Below are 24844 nucleotides of genomic sequence, written 5' to 3'. Positions count from 1 at the left end.
TAAAGAAAAAACAGAAAAAGAAAAAAATGAATGACAATAATGGATTTCTCACACATTTTTAAGTCTCATGGATTAAACTGATAAAGAAAGAAAAATGACCAAGGATAGAAATTAGTCCAAAAACAAGATACAAATAAAATCCTACACCACCAACAAATGAAAGCTAAACCACTTAAAGTCAGAAAGATTGGAGTAAAACTTCCCAAGGTTAGTCACTGAGAATTCTGTTTTCACTGTACTATCAATTCCATTCCTCTACAAAGATATTATCACTTAACTAAACCAAAACAGAACACTAAATAAATATAATTAATGTTGGGGTTTAATATAATAGTTTCCTCTTGTTCTTATTACTCTAATAAATTATTTTATATATGTGCTTGGAAAAAAGACTTACCCAATGACAGCTTGTCTAAATGTTAATTTTAGCTATGCAACTGTATAATATGCAACATACAATAAGTTACACTTGGGAATTTAAGTTCAAAGTTAAAAAAAAAACCCTGGGGAATAAAAATCAGTACACACAAAAATTATAAAATATTTGATTCCTCAGAAGCAGATTTTCAAAAAGAAAACCCCATCTATAGGCTGGGGTTATGGCTTAGCGATAGAGCATTTGCCTAGCACGTGCGAGGCACTAGGTTCGATCCTCAGCACTACATAAAACTAAATAAATAAAATAAAGGTATTGTATTCCAACTACAACTAAAAAAAAATTTAAGAAAAAAAGAAAAATCCTTCTAACCAATAATTATGACATAACCAAGTTATTGTTTCTGTATGCCAGTAGATGGTGTTAATCTCCAGATGTGTGCACTATGATACTAAAGATGACCTTACTTGCTAGAATTTACACTCCAAACATCATTTTAATTTTCAAATTAAAATTAAATGAAGTAGTTGGGCACAGGGCACATGCCTGTAATCTCAGTGACTCAGGAGGCTAAGGCAGGAGGATCGCAAGTTTGAGGTCAGCCTCAGGAACTTAGTGAGTCCCTAAGCAACTTATATAGATGTGGTCTCAAATTAAAAATAAGAAGGGCTGGGGATGTGACTCAGTGGTTCAATACCCAATACTAAAAATAAAGAAAGAAATAAGAAAAATTAAATGAAGCAAAGACTATATATTTATTCTAAATATTAAAACTTTAAAGGAGAAAATAGTAAAATATACTATGTCTTTAAACCAGAAACTTTTTTATATGTAATGGTCTATGAGGACAAAGAAAAGATTCCTATTTGCAGAATATGATGCAATATTGTCAGGTGTGGTAGCACACTCCTATAAACCCAACTACTCTGGAGACTGCAACAGGAGGATTGAAAGTTCAAGACCAGCCTCAGAAACCTGGCAAGACCCTCTCAAAATTTTAAAGGGGGGAAGGGGCTCAGTAGTAGAGTGCCCTGGGTTCAATCCCCAGTACTTGGGGGGCGGGGGGGAAAGGAATACATTGCATGAACAAAGTACAAAGAACTAGATATCCTAGGTTCCAATCAGTATCTGCAATCCCTTGGGTAAGTTATTAATCCTGCATGCCTCATGCCTCATGCCTCAGTTATATGATCTGTGAAGAGTGAAACAATACTTACCTCACAAGATTCATGTGAGGTTTAAATGAGATAGTAAATGTAAAGCACTAAGAAGAGTGTCTAGGACATAATAAATGATATATAAATTACTATCATTACTGTGGTTTTGTAATGCACAACAAAACAACTGGAACCAATATAATGGATTATACAGCAATGGGAAGGAATGCACTATGGCTACACACAAAAACATACAGATGAATCTTAGTAACATAATGTCAAGTGAAAAATTAATGCCCAGGAAACTATAGTCAGTATGATATTCCATTTAAAAATGGGTTCAGGGGCTAGGGGCTTATATAGCTCAATGCTATAGTGTGTGCTTAACATGTTATAATGCCCTGGGTTCAATCCCAGAACCACAAAAAATGTAGGCCAATTTGAAGAAAAACTAGAGGGTTTCTGGGCTGTGTGCTCACCTGCACATTTGTTTTAGTAACTAGAGATTAACCTAGAGTCTTGTGCATGCTAAGTAAGGTTTCTACCACTGAGCTACATCCTCATCCCTTTTTATTTTGAGACAGAATCTTACTAAATTGCCCAGGCTGGCCTAGAACTGGTAATCCTCCTGCTGTTTCAACCTCCACATAGCTAGGATTGCAAGGGTGAACTAACATATATGCAGCTTAAACATCAGATAGGACAAAGGGTTCATGATAGAAGATGGGAAAAGGTTTAAACAATTTAGTCTGTATGAGCTTTCAAAACTGATCCACCAGGATGATCTTCTAGAACAGGCCCCGTATTGAAAACAAACTGCTGGAATAAAATCAAAACAGAACAGGATAGAAAAATAAAAGAAAGAAAAAAGTCTAGACCAAAATGGGGAAGGAGAAAAGACTCAAGAAATCTCAGGGAACATGTACCATCATCTTTTGAATGCTACATAAAAACAACAAATAGAAACTCTGTGAAGTCAGAAAATTGTACCTAATTCTGAAAGCCTAAAGGAAACCAAATTCATATAAATATTATCAATAGAAAATTATTAAGGTCAAATCTCATATAAACTTATTACAATAAAAAATAAATAAAGTAAGCCCCTACAATAAAAACACTCAGGAGGCTGGGGTTGTGGCTCAGTGGTAAAGCACTCTCCTAGCACGTGAGACACTAGGTCTCAGCACCACATAAAAAATAAATAAATAAAATAAAAGGTATTGTGCTCAACTACAACTAAAAATAAAAAAAAACAGTCAGGATGTTTCTGCAAATCAGATTAGAACTGTAGCTCATTATTTCAAAATAATAAAAAGAAAGAAAAAGCTGAAGACATTAGAAAGCAATATAGGACATAAAAAGCACAGCAAACATCAGAATTAGGAAAAAAACTAAGGATAATGAATAAAAAATAAAGGTAATTTCAGATATGAAAACTAAACAAGAAAACACAAAAGAGAAATAAACACAACAGACAGTGCACCCAAAGAAACAGAAGAGGAAAAGGTAAAAATATTTTAACTTAAAAAGACAGATAAAGGGCTGGAGTTGTGGCTCAGTGGTAGAGCACTTGCCTCACATGTGTGAGACACTGGGTTCATTTCTCAGTACCACACACATAAATAAACAAATAAAATAAAGTCCATCAACAACTAAAAATGTATACATTCTTTTAAAAAGATAAAAAAGATTCATTGAAGAAAGGCAAAGAAGAGCCAATATGCCAGTAATAATGGGAATTCCTAAAGAAAAACAAGTCCAGGGAATCGTACAAATACTCAATTTTTCCAAATAAGAAAACATTTATATATACTAAAAAGAACATCCCACATACTTGAAGATACTGCCCCAAAAAGACCAATCAAAACATGTTTTATTTAAATTATTAGACTCTAATGAAAACAAAATTCAGGAAAAAAGTGAGAGAGAGAGAGAAAGAGAGAAAGAGAGAGAGAGAGAGAGAGAGAGAGAGAGAGAGAGAGAGAGAGAGAGAGCGCACACGCGAAAGAGAAAGAGAAAGCATGTGACTTATAAGGGCAAGAAAATTAAAAGACCATTAAACTTTTTCACAGCAATGCTTTAAGTCAGGGGGAAAAAATGAAATAGTACATTTAATATATTAATTATCCATGTGTCAATGATTTTATATTCAATAAAATAGGCTTTAGATAAGGCAAAGACGAGGGAAGGAAAGGGAGGGGAGAGGAAAGGGGGTTAGGACAGATGGTAGAATGAGATGGATATCATTTACCCCAGGTACCTGTATGAAGATACAAATGGTGTGACTCTACTTTGTATACAACCAGAGACATGAAAAACTGTGCTCTGTATGTATACTATGAATTGAAATGCATTCTGCTGTCATATATAACAAATTAGAATAAATAAATTTTTTTAAATAAGTAAATAAATAAATTGGCTTTTGAGTCAAAGGACACAAATAAACATCCTTATGTGAAAACTCTGGGACTACTATTCCTGATGAAATTTACTACAGCATAAACTTCAGACAACCAAAATAAACAGATATAAGTCATAAGAACTAGTGTTAAGTGTTAAAGTTAGCTGAAAAATAAGACTGAATGAAATCTGAAAAAGGGTATGTATAGTATAAAATGGCTATAATATTATTAGAATGCAGAACGGTGCATTTGTATTAAACATAAGAGTTAAACATAAGAGAGTTAAACATAAAAAGCAATTTTCACAGCTGAGAAGTAAAAGAGGGCAGGGCGCAATGGCACAGGCCTGCAATCTCAACAGCTCAGGTGGATGAGACAGGAAGATACCCACAGCAATTGCGAGGCACTAAGCAACTCAGTGAGACACTGATTTTAAATAAAATACAAAATAGGGCTACGGATGTGCCTCAATGGTTGAGTGTTCTGAGTTCAATCCTGGTACCCACACCTGCCTCCCCCAAAAAAACAAAAGAAAGAAAGCAAAGAGAGAGCCTACAGACTGGGAGAAAATCTTTGCTAACTACTCCTCTGAGAGAGGGTTAATCTCTAAAATATATAAAGAACTCAAAAAAATGCAAAAAAATGAAATAAAATAAAATAACCCAATCATTAAATGGACAAAAGAACAAAACATAACACAAATGGCCAAAATATATATGAAAAAAATGTTCAACATCTCTAGCAATCAGGGAAATGCAAACCACAACTACCACAGTCAGAATAGTAATTATCAAGAATATGAATAAAAATAAATGCTGGCAAGGATGTAGGCAAAGGGTACACTCAAATATTGTTGTTGGTACTGCAAATTAGTACAACTACTTTCAAAAGCAGATTCCATTCCAGAAATGGAATCACCATATAACCCAGCTATCCCACTCCTTGGTATTTATCCAAGAACTAAAATCAACATACTATAATGAAACAGCCAATACAATGTTAGTAGAAGCACAATTCACGATAGCCAAATTATGGAATCAACCCAGATGCCTGTCAATATATAAACAGATCAAGAAAATGTGGTATATACACACAATGGAGTTTTACTCAGCCATAAATCAGAATGAAATGTGACATTTGCCAGTAAATGGATAGAAATGGAGAAAATCATATAAAGTGAAATAAGTCAGACTCAGAAAATCAAGGGTTGTATGTGGAAGCTAAAGCAATATAAGGGGGAAAAGGCAGTGGGGGAGGGGATTGGATATCATAAAGATACAGGGATGATCAGTGGATTAAAAATAGGAAAATGAGAGGGAGAGAGAAAAGGAAGCATAAGGGAAAGAAATATGGAATGAATCTAACAAAACCATAATATATACATATATAAATGTACCTCTATGTATATGTAGAAAGTACCAGTTAAATACATAAAAGAGTGAGAAGAGAAGAGAGAAAAAAGAGGGAGAAAGAAGGAAATTAAGAGGAGGAGGGAATGGGAATTGAAATCAAATTCTTTGTATGTCAAAAGGAACCCAAATATTATATATATAAATATAAAGCTCTAATAAAAAAAGTTTCCAGTAACCAAATTGGTGACAGTCTTACTATATTCTAAAACTATCATGTGCATAATACAGAATAAAATGAGGGCTGGGGTTCTAGCTCAGTGGTCGAGTGTTTGCCTAGGACGGGTGAGGCCCTGGATTCGATCCTCAGCACCACATGAAAACAAATAAACAACAAAATAAATAAGCAATGTCAAATAGTTTAATTCTATCATGTCCTATTCTTTTAAAAACCAAAATCCTTGGTATCAAAAAAAATATGTATGTAATAGAGATGAGATAAATAAAAATTGTATAGTCTTCAATTTGGATCAGAAATATCAATATGAACTCATAAGTTATTTTGTCTTTATTTTTCTTAGCTCTGTTCACTGCAGTGGCCTAGAAACAATGATGAACTCAGTAACAATGACGATTGCTAATGCTCAGATTAAGGTTTTAAAATGCCATTTCTCATTAAAAAGATACTGGAGGTTCTTAAATTCCAGAAGAAAAGTACAAGATGAATTTTATAACACCAAAAGGCAAGGAAGCTAATCCGAAGTTTCAGGAGCCAACTTAAAGAGGCTCCCACTGGCCAAAGAATTAAAACAAAAATTAAAATTAAAACTCATGAAATATGCTTGAATCATGAGTTCATAATTATTGTTTTTTTAAACTGGTCATCTTTGGAGGATGACAGAGGATAGGTTGATTATACTGAAAACTAGTAAAGGAAAAGAAACAAGTATTTATCCTGCCTTTTTTATATGAACTATACAACTGCTTTACCAAATAGTAGATGGTAAATCAGAAGTATCTGTTTAGAATAATATTCTAACTGATGAATAAAAAGAAAAGAGGGCTGGGGATGTAGTTTGGTGGCAGAGTGCTCGCTCACTTGTGAAAAGCACTGAGTTCAATCTTCAGCACCACATAAAAAATAAAACAAAGGTATTGTGTTCATCTACAACTTAAAAAATATTTTAAAAAATAAAAAGAAGGGGGCTGTGGTTCTGGCTCAATGGTAGAGCACTCGCCTAGTATGTGTGCAGTGTAGGTTCGATCTTCAGCACAACATTTAAATAAAAAAAGTAAAATAAAGGTATTGTATACAACTACAAAAAAAAGTTTTAAATAAATAAAATAAAAAGAAAAGATAAAATTAGATCATTGCCATTTTACAATTCCCAATTTACTGTTACAGGCATTAAGTGTAAAACACTGTTAATATCACAAAAGAGATCAAATCAGACAATCTGAACCTGTAAATAACTAAACTATAATGTATCAAGGAATGAACAGTGGTGATAAAATTATAAAAATATGAAACATGATTCCCATGTGTTATTATAATGGTTATTTAAGATGGGAAAGAGGTTGTGATTAGAATAAAACACACAGAAAGAACTTCTATGATTAGTGACAAAGCAGAATCTCTTGACTGGGGTAGGGGTTATAAGGGTATACACTATAATAATTTACTATGTCAATGCATCTTTGTGGCTTTCTGAATGTTCACTTCATATAAAAAAAATTTAAGTGGCAATTTTTTTTCTTAATTAAATAATGGATACACAAGATTTATTAGGGCTGGAGATGTGGCTCAAGCAGTAGCGCGCTCGCCTGGCATGCGTGCGGCCCGGGTTCGATCCTCAGCACCACATACCAACAAAGATGTTGTGTCTCCCGAGAACTAAAAAATAAATATTAAAAATTCTCTCTCCTCTCTCTCTCTCTCTCTCCTCTCTCACTCTCTCTTAAAAAAAAAAAAAAAAACAAGATTTATTACATCACAATTGTTTCTATTTTACATATACTTTAGAAATATTTTTCTACCTATTCTGTATTAGCTGAAAAGACTACTAAAGATTGTTTAGAGAAAAAACTCTATAAAGACCATAATCTAAATGCCTGAGTTGAAATTCAGACTTTACCAACTCTTTAAGCCTCAACTTCCTCTTACATAAAATGGGAATAATAAAAGATCTGAGCTTAATGAATAATGTTATTAATTCATTATAAAAATGCATTTCTCATTTTCCATTTCTAACATATGTCTTAGTTTAAGCCAAGAAATCATACATTTATAGACATGCAATTTCACTTCATTTAAGAGATCAATTAATCAAGATCTGTAATTCCTTGGTACTCAATTTCAGAAATTGCTCATGAAAGTACACAGCAATCTACTCCTTTAGCAATGTATTTACTGAATGCAGAATATTACTTGGTACACAGTTAACAAAACAAAGTTCTTGGTCTAATAAGCTGTTTGTTATTCTAGTGGAATTACAACAACATAAAAAGTCAATGGTTAATATGTCAAGCAGTAATAACTCTAAGAAGAAAAATAGAGAAGGATGGTGAAAAACCTCTCTAATAAACTATGAGTCTTCTGGGAAAATAACATTACAGGGAGAAGAAAGCAAGTTCAAAGGCACTAAGGAAAAAAAATATCTTATATGTTCAAGAATTAGTGAACAAGAGTTACAGTGGTAAGACATTACAATAAAGAGTAGAAGAAAGGTTTTGTAGGTTAGGTAAGAGCTTAGAATTTTGTTTTTCATAAGGTAAGAAACTCTAGCATAAGGGTAACATGTTCCATTTTATTTTAAAACAATTCATTTCATCTGCTGCATGAAGAACAGACTCAAGAGATAATGAACAGGGCTGGGGATGTGGCTCAAGCAGTTATGTGCTTGCCTGACATGCGCGGGGCACTGGGTTCGATCCTCAGTACCACATAAAAATAAAAATAAAGATGTTGTGTCCACCGAAAACTAAAAAATAAATTTTTTTAAAAAAAAGAGATAATGAGTAGAGCAGCAAGACCCTTTAAGAAGCTACTTCAACTATCCAGGCAAGAAATATTGGTGATTAGTACAACAGAAATAGAAGTATAAGTGATGAGGAATATCATATTCTGGATATCTTACTTTTTATATAATTTCAACATTTACACACATAAAAAGAATTTTTCTAAAATGCTAATATCATTATATCATTTTAAAATATCATTGTAGAAATAAAATTCTTGAAAAGTTTTTTAAAACAAAAAGCAACTGGAAGACTATATTTAGGAGATTGTTAACAAATTTATGAGAGGACTAGGGATGTAGTTCAGCAGCAGAGAGCCTGCCTAGCATGAGTGAGGTCTTGGTCCCATGACAGCATCACCAAAAAGAGAGAGAGAGAGAGAGAGAGAGAGAGAGAGAGAGAGAGAGAGAGAGAGAGAAAGAGAGAGAGAGAGAGAAACAGAAAGAGAAAGACAGGTAGTGGGGCCTATCAAGTTTGAAGGTTCTGAAATCAAATTTTTTAATTTGATTCTAACTCAGTCACTTATTATATATGAAAGTTATAGCAACATTTCTTTATTTCAGTTTTCTCAGTTGTCAAATAGGAATAAGAATAAAAACTAACTCAGGGGACTCCTATAATATAATATGAAAATGAATATAAAGAATTTAACTGACATATAGTAACAGTTCAGTATATAAAGCTATCAAGTGTATTATTATGCTCTTTCAAGTTTCTCCTGCCACAAGTTCCCTCATTTTACTTTTTATTATTGCTACTATTATTTATAATATCCCCTTCAGAACTAGTAAAACAATCATTTACAAATTATTATAATAAAAATGAAATCTTACGTGTTCCTAACATCTTATATATTTAACCTGATGTGGTTTTTAATAGAAGCACAGTTTTGGCTTTCAACAGAACAAAGTTCACTGATTTGTAGTATACCTATTTTTTAACTTAATGGATCAATTCTCTAAAGCATACCTGAATTTGGAGTTATAAGAAGCCAAAGCAATTCTTTAGCAACATTTTTCTTCATTTCACAACTAAAAAATTAATGTTTAAAGATCTCATAAGGTTCTAAATAACCCAACAAAAAGTAGGACAAAGGACAATTATATATTGAGTCATTTGAATCTTTTTTGTTTGGTTACATTCATGACATTTATTGACTTGTATTGTATTCTAATTCTGTGTGTGGTAATTCTGGATGTATAAGTTGAGCTCATAAGAGGAAACTGTTTGGGGCCAAATATTTAATCCTCTTTCATGTCTGAAAAGCTAAATGCATAAGACTATGATGGTAATAACTGCCTCTAGGAAAAAATAAGGGGAGGGGCTGGGATTGTGGCTCAGTGACAGAGCGCTTGACTCGCATGTGGGAGGCACTGGGTTCAATCCTCAGTACCACATAAAAATAAATAAAAGTACTGTGTCCATCGAAAACTAAAAAAATATATAAAAAAAAGAAAAGAAAAGAAAAAATAAGGGGAGAGAAAGACAGGAAAGAGACAGCAGGTGCTTAAACATTTGGAATTATTTGGGTTTCTTCCTTGTACGTAACTTTCCAAGAAGATAAAATACTTTTTAAAGAAAAAAATTTCATTTTACTAGCAATTTACAAAACAATTTTTAGAATGTCTCATAGTTTACCATAATGATAGCTTACCAGATTGAAGATGCCAGTAAAACATTAGTGTGATTGGCAAAAAACCTCAGTGGAGGCTCTGCAAGAAGTATACATGATAAAATTCCTCCACCAAAGCAGTGGAGCATTGCAGTAAACCAGCTTGAAAAAGGATTCTTCCATGCCCCTTCCACTGCTCCTGAAATGGTAAAAGCAAAACATGGTCTGAGATAGTTGTATATTAAATAAGCCCCAAGTACGCAATGCACTAAAGAAATAAACTTCTTAAATTCATTATTTTCAGCAACTTATTACTGTTCATAGTTGTGCCAATTACAATCATTAAACCATTAAAAACCATATCACTTGTTCTTTAATGCAAGACTGAACACATTTTATAAAATGACTGATTTTTGGCACTTTTAAATTCTCTGTGCCAGCTTCCTGGTAATAGATGATTTAGTCTCCTTTCATTCCAAATCCTACTGTAAGTATTCCCAGACCATAAGTCAAATTATGTATTAAGTTTATAATCTTAGGGCTGGGGATATAGCTCAGTTGGTAGAGTGCTTGCCTCACACACACAAGGCTCTGCATTCAATCCCCAGCATCCCCAAAACAAGCAAACCAACAAAAATACAAGTTTATAATCTTAAATACTTTAGAAAATATGAGGCTGAAGTAAACAAAACTAAGCTTTCAACATGACAAGCAAGAAACAAGAGTAATAAACCCAAAGGTGAACAGTTTATGAAGAGCAGATATTTACACCATCTCAAAATAAATCCTAACAAAATACTTACTAAATACTGAAGGAAGTAATAAATTTAGAGTGGAGAAGCCTTGCAGTCATCAATGTAAACAACATCAGGTGACTCCAGATATGATGCACTGAGAACATACCATCACTTCTGTGATATTTCATTTTACTAGCAAAAATAAGTAATGAATTTATCTAACCAAATAAACCGAAGTTGAGGATATTCTGAATTAAAAAGAAAACAAAGAAAAAAACAAAAAACAAAAACTGACTTATACAATTAAAATGTCAAGAAAAACAATAAAAAGACCAATGACATGTTCCAGATTAAATATCATAAGAGAAAAAAACTAGGGTCTGAAGCAATGGAACTCAGCAACAGAAGACTTGCCTGACTCGTGTGAGGCCCTGCTTGGATCCCCAGCACCAAAAGTAAGCAGTAGATTAATCTGACTAAAGTGTACATAGGAGTTTCTTTTTTTTTTTTTTTTTTTTAATTCCCCTCCTCAGACACCACACAGGTTCCTGATACCATTGTGTCCTCCTGTAAGGAACCCAGAGGAGCGTTGTGGCCATCGTGTTGTGGGTTCAGGCAATGTCCACTGAGGGACTGGGGTAGGGGTGCATTTCAGCCTTTTCTCTCTTTACGTTCATCATAAAGACAGTATTCCGTGGTGGAAAGTCTGCTTTTTTATTTTATATTTTTAATTTATATATGACAACCGAATGCATTACAATTCATATTATACATATAGAGCACAATTTTTCATATCTCTGGTTGTATACAAAGTATATTCACACCAATTTGTGTCTTCATACATGTACTTTAGATAATGATGATCATCACATTCCACTATCATTTCTAACCCCATGCCCCCTCCCTTCCCCTCCGACCCCTCTGCCCTATTTAGAGTTCATATTCTGCCCATGCCCCCCCACCTATATAAAGAGTTTCTTAACCAATTATTCTAAATTGGTTGAAAAATTTCAAAATTTTCTGTAAATTTGAAATTATCAAACAAAAAAATAACCCAAAAAAGTAAACCCATCCAGAGAAATAGAAGCAATTTATAAAATTTGAACTTGCCATCCTCCCGCCTCAGCCTCCTGAGCCATCAGGTATGCGCCACCACGCCTGGTGGTCAAATTGATTCTGATTTTATCCAAAGAATTAAAGGAAAGTTCAGTATTTAGAAATTCATTAATCTTCATTCATTACACAAGGAAATTATTATGGTCACTCCTTTAGACAGAAAAAGGTGCTTCACAAAAATTCAACATTCCTGATTTTTTTTTTAATCAAGCAATGCAGGCATAGAAACAAAAGTACTTAATCTGAATAAAGCCATGATTTATAGATAAGACATCAAAATTCATGGCACATTCTTGTAATCCCAGTTACATAGGAGACTAAGGAACAGGGATCACAAGTTCAAGGCCATCCTAGACAACTTGTTGAAACCCTGTCTCAAATTTTTAAAATAAATAACTAAAAAGGGCTGGAGATATAGCTCAATGATCGACTGTCTGGGTTCAATCCCTAGTACTGCTCAAAAAAAATAAAAAATTAAGACTTTTATATGACAAAAGACTGGAATAAAATATTTTTCAACATACATAAGGCAAATGACAACAAATTATGAGGAAAAGTCAACAAACAAAAGAAAAATGGGCAAATCACAAAACAGAACCATAAGTGGGTAGAAACATACCAAAAAAAGAAAGTCTTCAACATTAGTAATCAAGACAATGAACCAAAATGTATACAATGCATTCAGAAGAATAACATCAACATACTTGTGTTTAACAAGTATGGGAATTGATAAATTCATGTGCTCAGAAATAAAAATGAAAATAGTATAACCCACAATTCCAAGAAATAAAATGTGGTCAGGATTTTTCAAAATAAAAAAAGGAGTCCATATAAGTAGAATCCATTAGCACATGGCTGAGTGCCCCTTTGTATGCACGTTTGGCAGAGGGGCACTTGCCCTGAGAGTAAGCCACAGTCATAAAATAGTACAGTAGAAAGAGAACCAGGGAAAGGAGCATAACAAGTCATACCTGGAGATGGAGGTGGGAGGAACTTTTGGAGGAAAGAGAACCACAAACTGAATCCTCTACTTGTGTGTATGAATCCTATACAAGTCTCAGGGTAGCCTCAAAGGACAACTACATACAACAAACTCAGAGTCTTAAGGAAATTAAATGAACTGAGATTGAACTTGCCACTCACAAAGAATGAGACAAAGCCTCTAACAAAAGTCTAAGCAAGTTGATTGCCTGTTTTGTTTTGTTTTTGTATTGTTATATATGACAGCAGAATGAATTACAATTCATATTACACATATAGAGCAGTTTTTCATATCTCTGGTTGTATATAAAGTATATTCACAGCATTCATATCTTCATACATGTACTTAGTTTTCGGGGGGTTTGTTTGTTTTGGTGCTGGGGATCAAACCCAGGGCCTTGTGCATGTAAGGCAAGCACTCTACCAAAGGAGCTATCTCCCCAGCCCTATACATGTACTTAGGATAATGAAATCTATTTCATTCCACCATCTTTTTTACCCCTATATGCCCTCCTTTCCCCTGACACCCTTTGCCCTATCTAGAGTTCATCTAATTCCTCCCATGCTGCCCCTCACAACCTCACTATAAATCAGCCTCCTTATATCAGAGAGAATATTCAGCATTTGGTTTCTTGGGATTGGCTAATTCACTTAGCATTATCTTCTCCAACCCCATCCATTTACCTGCAAATGCCATGATTTTATTCTTTTATTGCTGAGTAATATTCCATTGTGTTTATATGCCACTTTTTTTTTTACCCATTCATCTACTGAAGGGCATATCTAGGTTGGCTCCACAGTTTAGCAACTGTGAATTGTGCTGCTGATGTGGCTGTGTCCCTAAAGTATGCTGTTTTTTAAGTCCTTTCGGTATAGACCGAGGAGCAGGATAGCTAGGTCAAATGGTGGTTCCATGCCCAGTTTTCCAAGGAATCGCCATACTGCTTTCCATATTGGCTGAACCAATTTGCAGTCCCACCAGCAATGTATGAGTGTGCCTTTTCCCCCCACATCTTTCCCAACACTGATTGTTGTTTGTATTCTTAATAGCTGCCATTCTGACAGGAGTGAGATGAAACTTAGAGTAGTTTTGATTTCATTTCTCTAATTGCTAGTGATGATAAACATTTTTTCATATATTTTTTGACTGATTGTATATAATCTTCTGAGAGGTGTCTATTGAGTTCCTTGGCCCATTTACTGATTGGGCTATTTGTTTTTTGAGGGGTTTAGCTTTTTGAGTTCTTTATATACCCTAGAAATTAGTGTTCTATCTGATGTGCGAGTGGTAAAAATTTGCTCCCAAGATGCAGGCTCTCTTATTCACCTCGATGATTGTTTCCTTTGCTGAGAATAAGCTTTTTGGTTTGAATCCATTCCATTTATCGATTCTTGGTTTTAATTCTTGTGCTATAGGAGTCTTATTAAGGAAACTGGGGCCTAATCCAACATGATAGAGATTTGGGCCTACTTTTTCTTCTAATAGGCACAGTGTTGTCTCTGGGTTATCCCTAAGTCCTTGGATCTACTTTTGAGTTTTGTGCATGGTGAGAGATAAGGTTTAATTTCATTTTGTTACATATGGATTTCCAGTTTTCCCAGAACCATTTGTTCAAGAGGCTATCTTTTCTCCAATGTATGTTTTTGGCACCTTGTCTAATATAAGACAACTGTAATTATTTGGGTTAGTCTCTGTGTCCTTTATTCTGTACCATTGGCCTACCAGTCTATTTTGCTGCCAATACCATGCTGGTTTTGTTACTATTGCTGGAAAAGAGCTATTTTGATGTCACATGGTCATGCTGCTTTTAGAGACAAACCCCTACATAAGATATGCTACCACTATGTCATATACATCCCTACACACACACACACACACACATACACACACACACACACACACACACACACATACACACACACACTTTAGATATTTATCTGAGTATGTATATCAGCACCATTCAGTACTGTCCCATGCAGTGTGAATGATTGTCATACTGGTCAACACAATAAATGAATATGACCTTTGATCTTCTCCTTTTGGTTAATGAGCACTAGCTGAACAATGAACAATGCCATACTGAGCTACCTCGGGCTGAAAGGCAATATAGTGTGTTTAAGAATATGGACTGGATCTTAACTGCTCAGAAACAAACCCCGTCTGTAGCACTTACTCTTTGTATTAATAACTCTTTCTGTTTCTCACTCATACACATACATACACACACACACACACACACACACACACACACTCTCCATCAAAACAGAGAAAAGGAAAAAAGTAACTCACCTCAGAGCATTGTTGTAAGGATTAACTAGAAATGAGTACATTTCAAGTACTTGGAATGGAGCCTGGCACATAGTAAGCAAAAGTACCAGCTACTATCACAGAAGTAAATTTTTAAAAAATGACCCTTCCTCTTGACTCCTACAATTCAGTCACACACCTCTGCTGAAGGGTGACTATTTTACACACATGCACTCTTCCTCCCCCTTCCATCTGTCCCCACTTCCTCCACCTCATGCATGTGTAATATGCATGTCTGCTTTTCTCTCTCTCTCAGGTATAACCTGGTTAGCATGGAGCTGTATTCATAAAATAGAAACTCTAAGTGAGAGCTATAATGGACTCAAATAACACAGCAGTCACATGAAAACACATTCCCAGGGCTGGGGATGTGGCTCAAGCGGTAGCACGCTCGCCTGGCATGCGTGCGGCCCGGGTTCGATCCTCAGCACCACATACCAACAAAGATGTTGTGTCTGCCGAGAACTAAAAAATAAATATTAAAATTCTCTCCTCTCTCTCTCCCCTCTCTCACTCTCTCTTTAAAAAAAAAAAAAAAAAAAAACCAACACATTCCCAAGGTAACTGATTAGTTCTGAAAAACACAATTGGAATACTGACTGGTGTCTCTTCTGCATTCCTTAGTACTATTCTGATACTATTCTAACACTATCACTCACTGGCTAAGCCAAACCCAAATACACCTACCTCTCCTTTGGCCATTAAAGCCAATCCAAATTAAATTTATTAAACACTTTTACACAAGAAATATTTAATCATAAAATATTAATTTCTTATTAAATCCACCAAAATAACTTTGCTAGCTGTGTGTGGTGGTGCACATCTATAATCCCAGCGGTTTGGGTGGCTGAGGCAGGAGGATCTCAAGTTCAAAGCCAGCCTTAGCAAAAGTGAGGTGCTAAGCAACTCAGTGAGACCCTGTCTCTAAATGAAATACAAAATAGGGCTGGGATGTGGCTCAGTGGCCCAGTATGGCGGTACAAGAAAGAAAGAAAGAAAAGAGAGAGAGAGAGAGAGAGAGAGAGAGAGAGAGAGAGAGAGAGAGAAAGGAAGGAAGGAAGAAAGAAAGAAAAAGAAAACTTTCCTTTTCCCTCAATATTCACTTATTTTATTCATTCTTCTTAAGATACATTTTTTTCACAAATCACATCTCCATTATAAAATTGTTAATTCTGAGACTGTACGACATTTTAGTGTGAAACAGGTACTAATATAGAACGTTTATCATATGATGGAAAAATACATATGAAATATAACAAAGAGTTTAAGCATTAAAATTCTACTGCCATTAATCTCCCTTACCAAGGATTGTCAAAAGCCAGACAAATAATTATGATTGCTTATCAGTTTCATAACCTCTGGATTGGCCTCAATCTCACTCAAATTAAATTTCATTGTTTATAAAACAGAAATAATACATACCTTGTGAGGATTTAAAATGAGAGAACATATATAAAATACATTTTTATACCTAGTACATGGCAGATTACTCTGCTGACTTATTTCTCTATTCAGCAGATTCATCATTACAACAGAGAAAGGAGGTAGGTAAATGAAACCTTCAGGCTGCTTCTGACTCAGTTCTCTAAGCCAAAATACAATTCTATTAAGTTATTACTGAAAGACTAGGATATGCTTCCAGTTTTCCCAGAACCATTTGTTGGTTTAAAATTTAAAATTTTAAAATATTTAACATCCAGCTTGCTAATGGTTAGTATGATTTCCAGAGAGGAGCACAAGAATTTTCTAGCCTGCATAAATTTTAACTCCAGATGTTTACTATTTTTAAGCTGCATATTGGTTTGGATAAGATGATAGTGAAAGAATACTCATGAACCTAACAGCCTTAAATAAGTGAAACTAAGATTTCATTTGGAAAAAAAAAATCAGGAAAAGAATAGATGAGGTGGTCTCCTCACATAGTCCTACTTGCACAGTTTTCAATATTATTTCAGTGAAAAACATTCTGTTGAAGTTATTTTTAACATAATGATCTTTAAAAGAGAAAAAAAATTTTTTGTCCTAACTTGAATAAAAATGCTTGAAATATGCTATCAATAGAACTATTTTTCCCAAAACTCTTAGCAAAAGTTATCACATGGAGACCCAAATCTAAGTACTGAAGACCCAAATCTAAGTACCAAATCTAAGATGTCGAAAACACAAATAACCACATATGGACTTTAATATCAAAATACTTCCATTAATGAAAAAGTAAGGGAAGAGCAAATCCTGCTCCTCCCCCACCCCCTCCCACCCCCACACCAGCTTTTTCTGGTGCTAAAGGAGCAGCAAGGAGGAGGCTGTATGACTGGAGCAGGGTAAAAGGGATCAGAGACTCAAAGGGGAGCTACACAATGCATGGCTATAGTTAGGGCCTATGAGGATGACAGGGGGAACCTGAGTTTTTCACCCTAACCAACTAAACCAGGATCTGGAAAACTTTTTCTGTAATGGGATAGATAATAATATTTTCACTTTGTGGGCCAGACAGTCTCTATTTAATCATTTACCTTTGCAGTTATACTATGAAAGCAATCATAGATAATATATAAATGAATGAATGATGTTGTGTTTCAATAAGACTATTTTCATTATAAAATGGAAGCTAAATATGAAGTTCCAAACTATTTCTGTAAACTCACTTAAAATCTACAAAATTCCAAAATTATGGCCAAAATAAAATCATTAGATTATGTTTACAATAGTCCTATTAACTTATTTGTAACAAATTTTAGAAAGATAGTTTTTATGTATGGCAAACATGACTTTTTTAATTTCTTGGACTCAGTCTAATTTAGCTTGAAAGTAAAACCCTATTCTTAAGAACTAGTTTCACTGTAGCTATTTTTTAAATATTTAACATCCAGCTTGCTAGTGGTTAGTATGATTTCCAGAAAGGAACACAAGAATGTTCTAGCCTGCATAAATTTTAACTCCAGATGTTTAGTATTTTTAAACTGCATATTACTAATACTTTGCTTTATCCTTGAATTTATCTCCTTAAAAAGAGAGAAAAGTTACCATAAAGGTCAGTGTCCAAGAAAGAACCTTGACCATTAACCTAGCATTTTAGGAGAAAGTGGTAAAAATGCAAATTAAAATTTTAGAAAACCATTTTCCACCTCTGCTTGGCATAAAACAAAATAAAATGGATAAGATCCAGAGTAAGCAAGCAGATTGTTCTAGATATCTGGAAAAAAAAGAAAAAGAAACTGGCAGTATTGATTAAATGCATGTACCTTGAACAGTTCTACTTTTGTGAGACTATTCTACAAATTTAAAAAATCAATATAAAAAAAGAAAAATGAATAAAATAATATATCACATTCTTCATAATGCTTTTTCATTAGAATTATTAAAAATAATCATGGAAGCAACAAAGGTTTACAGACAGGCTGGGGATGTGACTCAAGTGGTAGCGCGCTGGCCTGGCATGCGCGGGGTGCTGGGTTCGATCCTCAGCACCACATACAAATAAAATAAAGATGTTGTGTCCACCGAAAACTAAAAATAAATATTTAAAAAATTCTCTAAAAAAAAAAAAACAAAGGTTTACAGACTATCTGTGACAAAATTCAAGGAGTTTTAGATCAAGTTTGAGTCGCACTGAGCCAAGTAAATACAAAGATGTACCCTCTGGTTATTTTCCTCAGTTCATTAATGCACATCTAGAATGGTTATATATTTGGCAACTGGCTCAGTCCCCAAATTGATTCTCTGAGCTGTGGAGTAAGAATCATTATGGTAGAAAGATCAACGAGACACTCTATAGAGATTCCTCTTCTTGCCAACAAAGTAAATGAAAAAAATACCACAGATATAAGTGCAATAAACAGACTTGAAAGATGAAAAGGTGATGATTTGCTTAACTAGCCTTTTTGGTCCACATCAAACAGATGGACCTGGTGAATGGATGTATTTAAGATGAAGTGTTTTTACCAGAGCAAATTAACAACTCATAACCTAGTATGTTAGTCAGCTTTTCACGGCTGTGACCAAAATACTTGACAAGAACAAGTATTTACTCAGAGAAGTAAAAGCTTATTTTGGCTCATGATTTACTGGGTCCAAAGCAAGGCAGAACATCATGGTGGAGGGGACACAGTGGAAGGAAGCTTCTCTGCTCACTGCTAATAAGGAAGTAGTAGAGAAGGGTCCCCTCAGAGAAGATGCACCCTTTCAGGGCCTGACCCCAGGGACCCATCTTCTCCAGCCATACTCCATCTCCCTACAGTTAGTCCATTCAAACTAGAATGGAATAATTAGGTTACAGTTCTCACAATCTCATCATTTCACCTCCAAATACTCCTGCATTAACACAGGAGTTTTAGGGGACACCTTGTATTCAAACCATGACCACCTACTAAGCAAATGCTTTTTTCTTCATATTAATTTGTAAAAAAAACAAACAACAATTTAAGAAGAAGAAACAGAAGCAGCAGCAGCAGCAGTAGCACTCCATTTTGTTAAACTATCATATTCTTGCTTCAAGCCTATGCTAACTCTCCTATACTTCAACACTGAGATTTTAATCATATTGTGAGTCCAAACTTGCCTACAATACTGATGACATCCTACTGAATAAAACTGATAATCAAAATATACCAAATACTTTAGATATCTTTAAAAGATATATGCAGAGCTGGGGTTATAGCTCAGTGGTAGAGAACTTGCCTACCATGTGAAGCACTGGGTTCAATCCTCAGAACCACATAAAAATAAATAAAATAAAGGTATCATATTTATCTACAACTAAAAAAATTAAAAAGTATGAAAGCCAGAAAGTGGGACATTAAATTCCATTCCTGGATTTCTATCATCAGTCAGAGGTCCAGTCAATAGATAGAAAACACACAGTCATTTTAACAAAGAGAAGTTAATATTACAGTATTGATATAAACTTGCTTCATAAGTGGTTAAAAGGCAAAAGGTAAATATTATTACATAGGTATCAGCTGAAGAAAGCAATTACCACTCTGGGGAACCAAAGAATAAGCTAAAATTATTTAAATTTACTAACTTGGAGGAAAAGCTCTTTACAGCCCAAACTGAGAACCCTGTAGAGGGGCAACTCTTCAGTTAGATATTCTAGTACTACACATTCATTGCACAAATAAAATACTGAGTTTTAAGTTCTTATCTAGAACTACTCAGCCCATTAATGAAAGAGTGTCAACTAGACACTGGCCTCCTGACTAGCTTTATGAGATCTTTCTACCAAAAAACTCACTGACCAGGGGCTGGGATTGAGGCTCAGGGGAAGAGCACTCGCCTAGCATGTGTGAGGCACTGGGTTGATCCTCAGCACCTCATAAAAAAAATAAACAAAATAAATGTATTATGTCCATTTATAACTAAAAAAGAAATTCTTAAAAAAATTCACTGACCAGCGTTTTATCTCAGATCACTCAAAAAAATATTAAATATATTCAAGCATAATCTCTAAATTTACAGAAGTAAATTATGAACTGCCATTTCTGAGCCTTCCCTTCCTATATACTGGTAGAAGCTATTCCATTTTTTTTAATCATATAATAAAGGAAGCTTCTTGAAGATTGTAAATTGTCTATTACTATCTGGGTATTGATTACATAGATGTGCTAATTTTAAAAATTCATTGGTCTGTACCTTTTTAACTTTTGTACTAATAAATATATATAATTTAAAATACATATTTTAAAATGTATATATGTGTATATATAAATGCATAATTATCAAAACATAATTTAAAAATTATAAATATATATGTATATACACATATAAGTATATATGTGTGTATACGTGTGTGTGTTTTGTTTTGCTTTTTTTTTTGAGAGTGAGAGACAGAGAGAGAAAGAGAGAGAGAGGAGAGAATTTTTTTTAATCTTTATTTTTAGTTTTTGGCAGGCACAACATCTTTGTTTGTATGTGGTGCTGAGGATTGAACCCGGGCCGCACGCATGCCAGGCGAGCGCGCTACCACTGAGCCACATCCCCAGCCCCTTTTTTTTTTTTGTACCAGAGAATGAACTCAGGGGCACTCAACCACTGAGCCACATCCCCAGCCCTATTTTTTATATTTTATTTAGAGACAGAGTCTCAGAGTTGCTTAGTGCCTTGCCACTGCTGAACCTGGCTTTGAACCCACGATCCTCCTGTCTCAGCCTCTTGAGCCTCTGGAATTATAGACATACACCACCATGCCTGGCTTCTTTATGGTTTTATAAGGGGTTCACAAAGACGGCAAAACTGTGTTGTCACAAGCACTGCCATCTGTCCAAAATGCCCAAAGTAATAAATTTTTAACTTATCAGCCCTTTCATTTCCCACCAATTAGAGAATGGAACTATGACAAGCTTTTTCCCTCAATTTAGTTCCTAAAACAAATGAGAACCTGGTTTGTGATGTGGAAGTGACAGAAATCATGGGAGAAAATAACTCCCATGATTAATAACATGTCAAAAGACAGTTCAGTGCTAAATTATAAATATTAAGAAACCAGGAACACTGGGCCTGCAAAGAGAGAACACAGATGGTTTAGAAAGTTTAGAATTAGCCAAATCTGGAGTCAAGAACTAGTTCTAAGCAGGGTGCGGTAGCTCATGCCTGTAATTCCAATGGCTTGGGAGGCTGAGGTGGGAGGATCACGAGTTCAAAAACAGCCTCAGCAACATAGCGAGGCACTAAGCAACTCAGTGAGGCTCTGTCTCTAAATAAAATATTTTAAAAAGGACTGGGGATGTGGCTCAGTGGTTGAGTGCCCTTGAGTTCAATCCCTGGTACCAAAAAAAAAAAAAAACACTACAAGAACTAAAATTCAGTCAAGTGTGTGAGTTAGGAAAGTTATTTTATTCCTTTAAAATCTGTCAAATGAGTTCAGTCATACCCATATTACAGAAATGTATGACGATTATAATTATACAGAAATTTATTCTGTATATATATTCTGCAGTATACAAAACCAGTGATAACTATTTCTACTACATAAGAACAACAGTTCAATCTTAATGAGACACTGTCCAAAAAAACAAGAAGAATGAGCAGTTGGGTTTCTTTAGGATTGTATGAGTAGCTTTCAACAAATTAAAACAAATTTAAAAAAAAAAGAGTAGCCTTTATTCTGGCATCCTCAACATCTAATATAGAGCCTGATAATATAGTATAGTACAGTTTCAAAAACTGTACCATATAATTTGTTTAACTGGGCTGGGGATGTGGCTCAAGCAGTAGCACGCTCGCCTGGCATGCGTGCGGCCCGGGTTCGATCCTCAGCACCACATACAAACAAAGATGTTGAGTCTGCCGAAAACTAAAAAAAAAGAATAAATATTAAAAATTCTCTCTGTCTCTCTCTCTCTCTCTCACCTCTCTCTTTAAAAAAAAATAATAATAATTTGTTTAACTGAACTATATAGGATTTAAGAGAGATTGGCAAAATGTTGAGAGAATGTAGCGTGCAATGATAGATTTCATGCATAGAAGAAATAATTGTAGATTGTTTTCAGAACTCATAGTAGATGGCAATTGTTTATGAATATGGGCTTGAAAAAATGTTTATTTTAATGAAGATTTAACAAGAAAAAAGACTGATTTTAAATGCAAGATAAAATAGATTAAGTTGGTAATGTAAAAAATGGACTCTCACTAGTAGTCTCCAAGCAGCATATACCCAGGAGATAAAGGGACTGGGGAAGCTGAAAATCAAATGCCAGAATTCAGGGAAAACTACAGTTGATTTTAAGACAAATGGAGTTAAACTAAGGGGAAAAAAAATCCAATTCATACCCTGTGTTTTTCATCTTTGTTTATGAAGTAGAAATCACGTAGTGGATGGAGGCTGGGGTGATGGCTCAGTGGTAAAGCACTTACCTAGCATGTGTGAGGCACTGGGTTCGATTCTCAGCACCACATATAAACAAAGAAAAATAAAGTTCTATCAACAACTAAAAAAATGTTGTTTTAAATTTTTTTTAAAAATCACACAGTGGAGAAATGGGAGAATTTTCTTTCATTTCATTTACTCCAATACACTTCAAAATCTAAACCAAACAAATATGAGGAATAACTGTCTCCAAACCTCAGGTATAAAGAGTTAATCCCCTTTTCCTTCTAGCCTCCACTAGCATTTTTATGCTCTAGGCAGAAACTATGATGATAAGATATAAAGGATAAAAAATTGGGGAGTGAGGTATTAGCAAAGATAGAAAATATTTCAAAATTAAGTCTCAAAAAGTAACATGTTTGAAAGTATAGAGATAAGAATCCTGAGAGCAGCATATACATGAATTGTAGATTTATTGTACTACTATAGATCTGAGTTCTAGACAATCAGTCTTTGGGGGATAAGAAAAGTTGCCAATTAAGCAGAGCATATATATACTAAGTAAAACTAAGAGAAACTGGGCATTGGACTGGAAGTACCACATATCCACTCTTCAGTTCTAAATATGAAAAAGTCTTACTGACCACATATAAAGAGAGCATACAAGCTACTTGCTGCTACCAATAAGAATCTGGACAAACATATCTTAATCTAAATGAGTTAGAAGAAAAAAAAGGTAAATCAGAGGCTATAAAAATTTATCACTGGACATAAGAAAAAAAGATCCAGAAGAGTCAAATTAAAGTGTATAACATTTAAGAATCAACTACTAGGGACTGGGGTTGTGGCTCTGCAGTAGAACGCTCACCTAGCACATGTAAGGCGCTGGGTACCATCCACAGCACCACATAAAAAATAAATTAATTAAATAAAGGTATTGTGTCCTACTACAGCTAAAAATATTTATACATTGGGCTGGGGATGTGGCTCAAGCAGTAGCGCGCTCGCCTGGCATGCGTGCAGCCCCGGGTTCGATCCTCAGCATCACATACCAACAAAGATGTTGTGTTCGCCGAGAACTAAAAAATAAATATTAAAAATTCTCTCTCTCTCTCCTCTCTCACTCTCTTTAAAAAAAAATTTATACATTAAAAAATTTTTTTAAAGAATCAACTACTAACGAATCCAGAGAAATTTTCTAGAAATAATGTACACATTTACTCCAAAACACTTCAAAATCTAAAGGAAACAAATGATTCCTGAGAGAAATGTAAATTGCCAAAAATGACTTAAGACTGAATTCTTTTTATAAAAAAAAAAATTTACTCATTAAAATGGACCAAGAAACAGCTTCATATTTTAAGTCTATTGAATACTGTTTATGGTTTATATAAACACTGTTCCCCAAAAGCTCATGTGTAAGAACACAAAAAGCTTAGAGCTGAAATAACTGGATTATGAGTCTTAACCTACACCATGATGAATCCTAATAAGTATTAACTACCTGTCACTTTAGGCAGGTATAGGGTGGTATGGCTGGAGGCAGTGGGTCACTGGGAGTGTCTTTGGGTATATATTTTGTCATTGGAGAGTGGAGTCTATTTGCTTATTAGTGGCCATGTCCTGAGTGAAAGTTTCCTCCACCACACTCTTCCCATTCAGACTTACCTGGTCTCTGAGGAATGGAGTCAGACATCTATGGACTGAAACCTCTGAAATAATCAGTGCAAAATACACTTTCCTCCTCTAAAATTGTTCTTGTCAGATATTTTGGTCACAGCATTGAAAAAGTTGACTAAAACAAATACCTAGGAATAAGTAGTGAGCTAGGCATGGTGGTGCATGCATGCCTGTAATCCCAGCAGCTCAGGAGGCTGATGGAGGAGGATCGAAAATTCAAAACCAGTCTCAGCAACTCAATGAGGCCCTAAGCAACTTATCCAGACCCTGTCTCAAAATAAAAAATAAAAAAGGGTGGGAACAT

General features: G+C 34.7%; 1 protein-coding gene across 1 annotated transcript in view; it reads right to left on the bottom strand.

Moving 5' to 3' along the window:
• Nucleotides 1–24844, bottom strand: part of Tmem38b (transmembrane protein 38B) — a 53288-nt gene that overhangs the window by 24298 nt on the left and 4146 nt on the right. The window contains exon 2 of the mRNA XM_005329736.4: nt 9957–10113. Coding sequence (XP_005329793.1) covers nt 9957–10113 — 157 coding nt within the window. The remainder of the gene's footprint in view (nt 1–9956; nt 10114–24844) is intronic.

The sequence above is a fragment of the Ictidomys tridecemlineatus genome, chromosome 4, assembly GCF_052094955.1.
Source record: "Ictidomys tridecemlineatus isolate mIctTri1 chromosome 4, mIctTri1.hap1, whole genome shotgun sequence".
Lineage (NCBI taxonomy): Eukaryota > Metazoa > Chordata > Mammalia > Rodentia > Sciuridae > Ictidomys > Ictidomys tridecemlineatus.
This window is presented reverse-complemented; position numbering and strand designations above follow the sequence as displayed.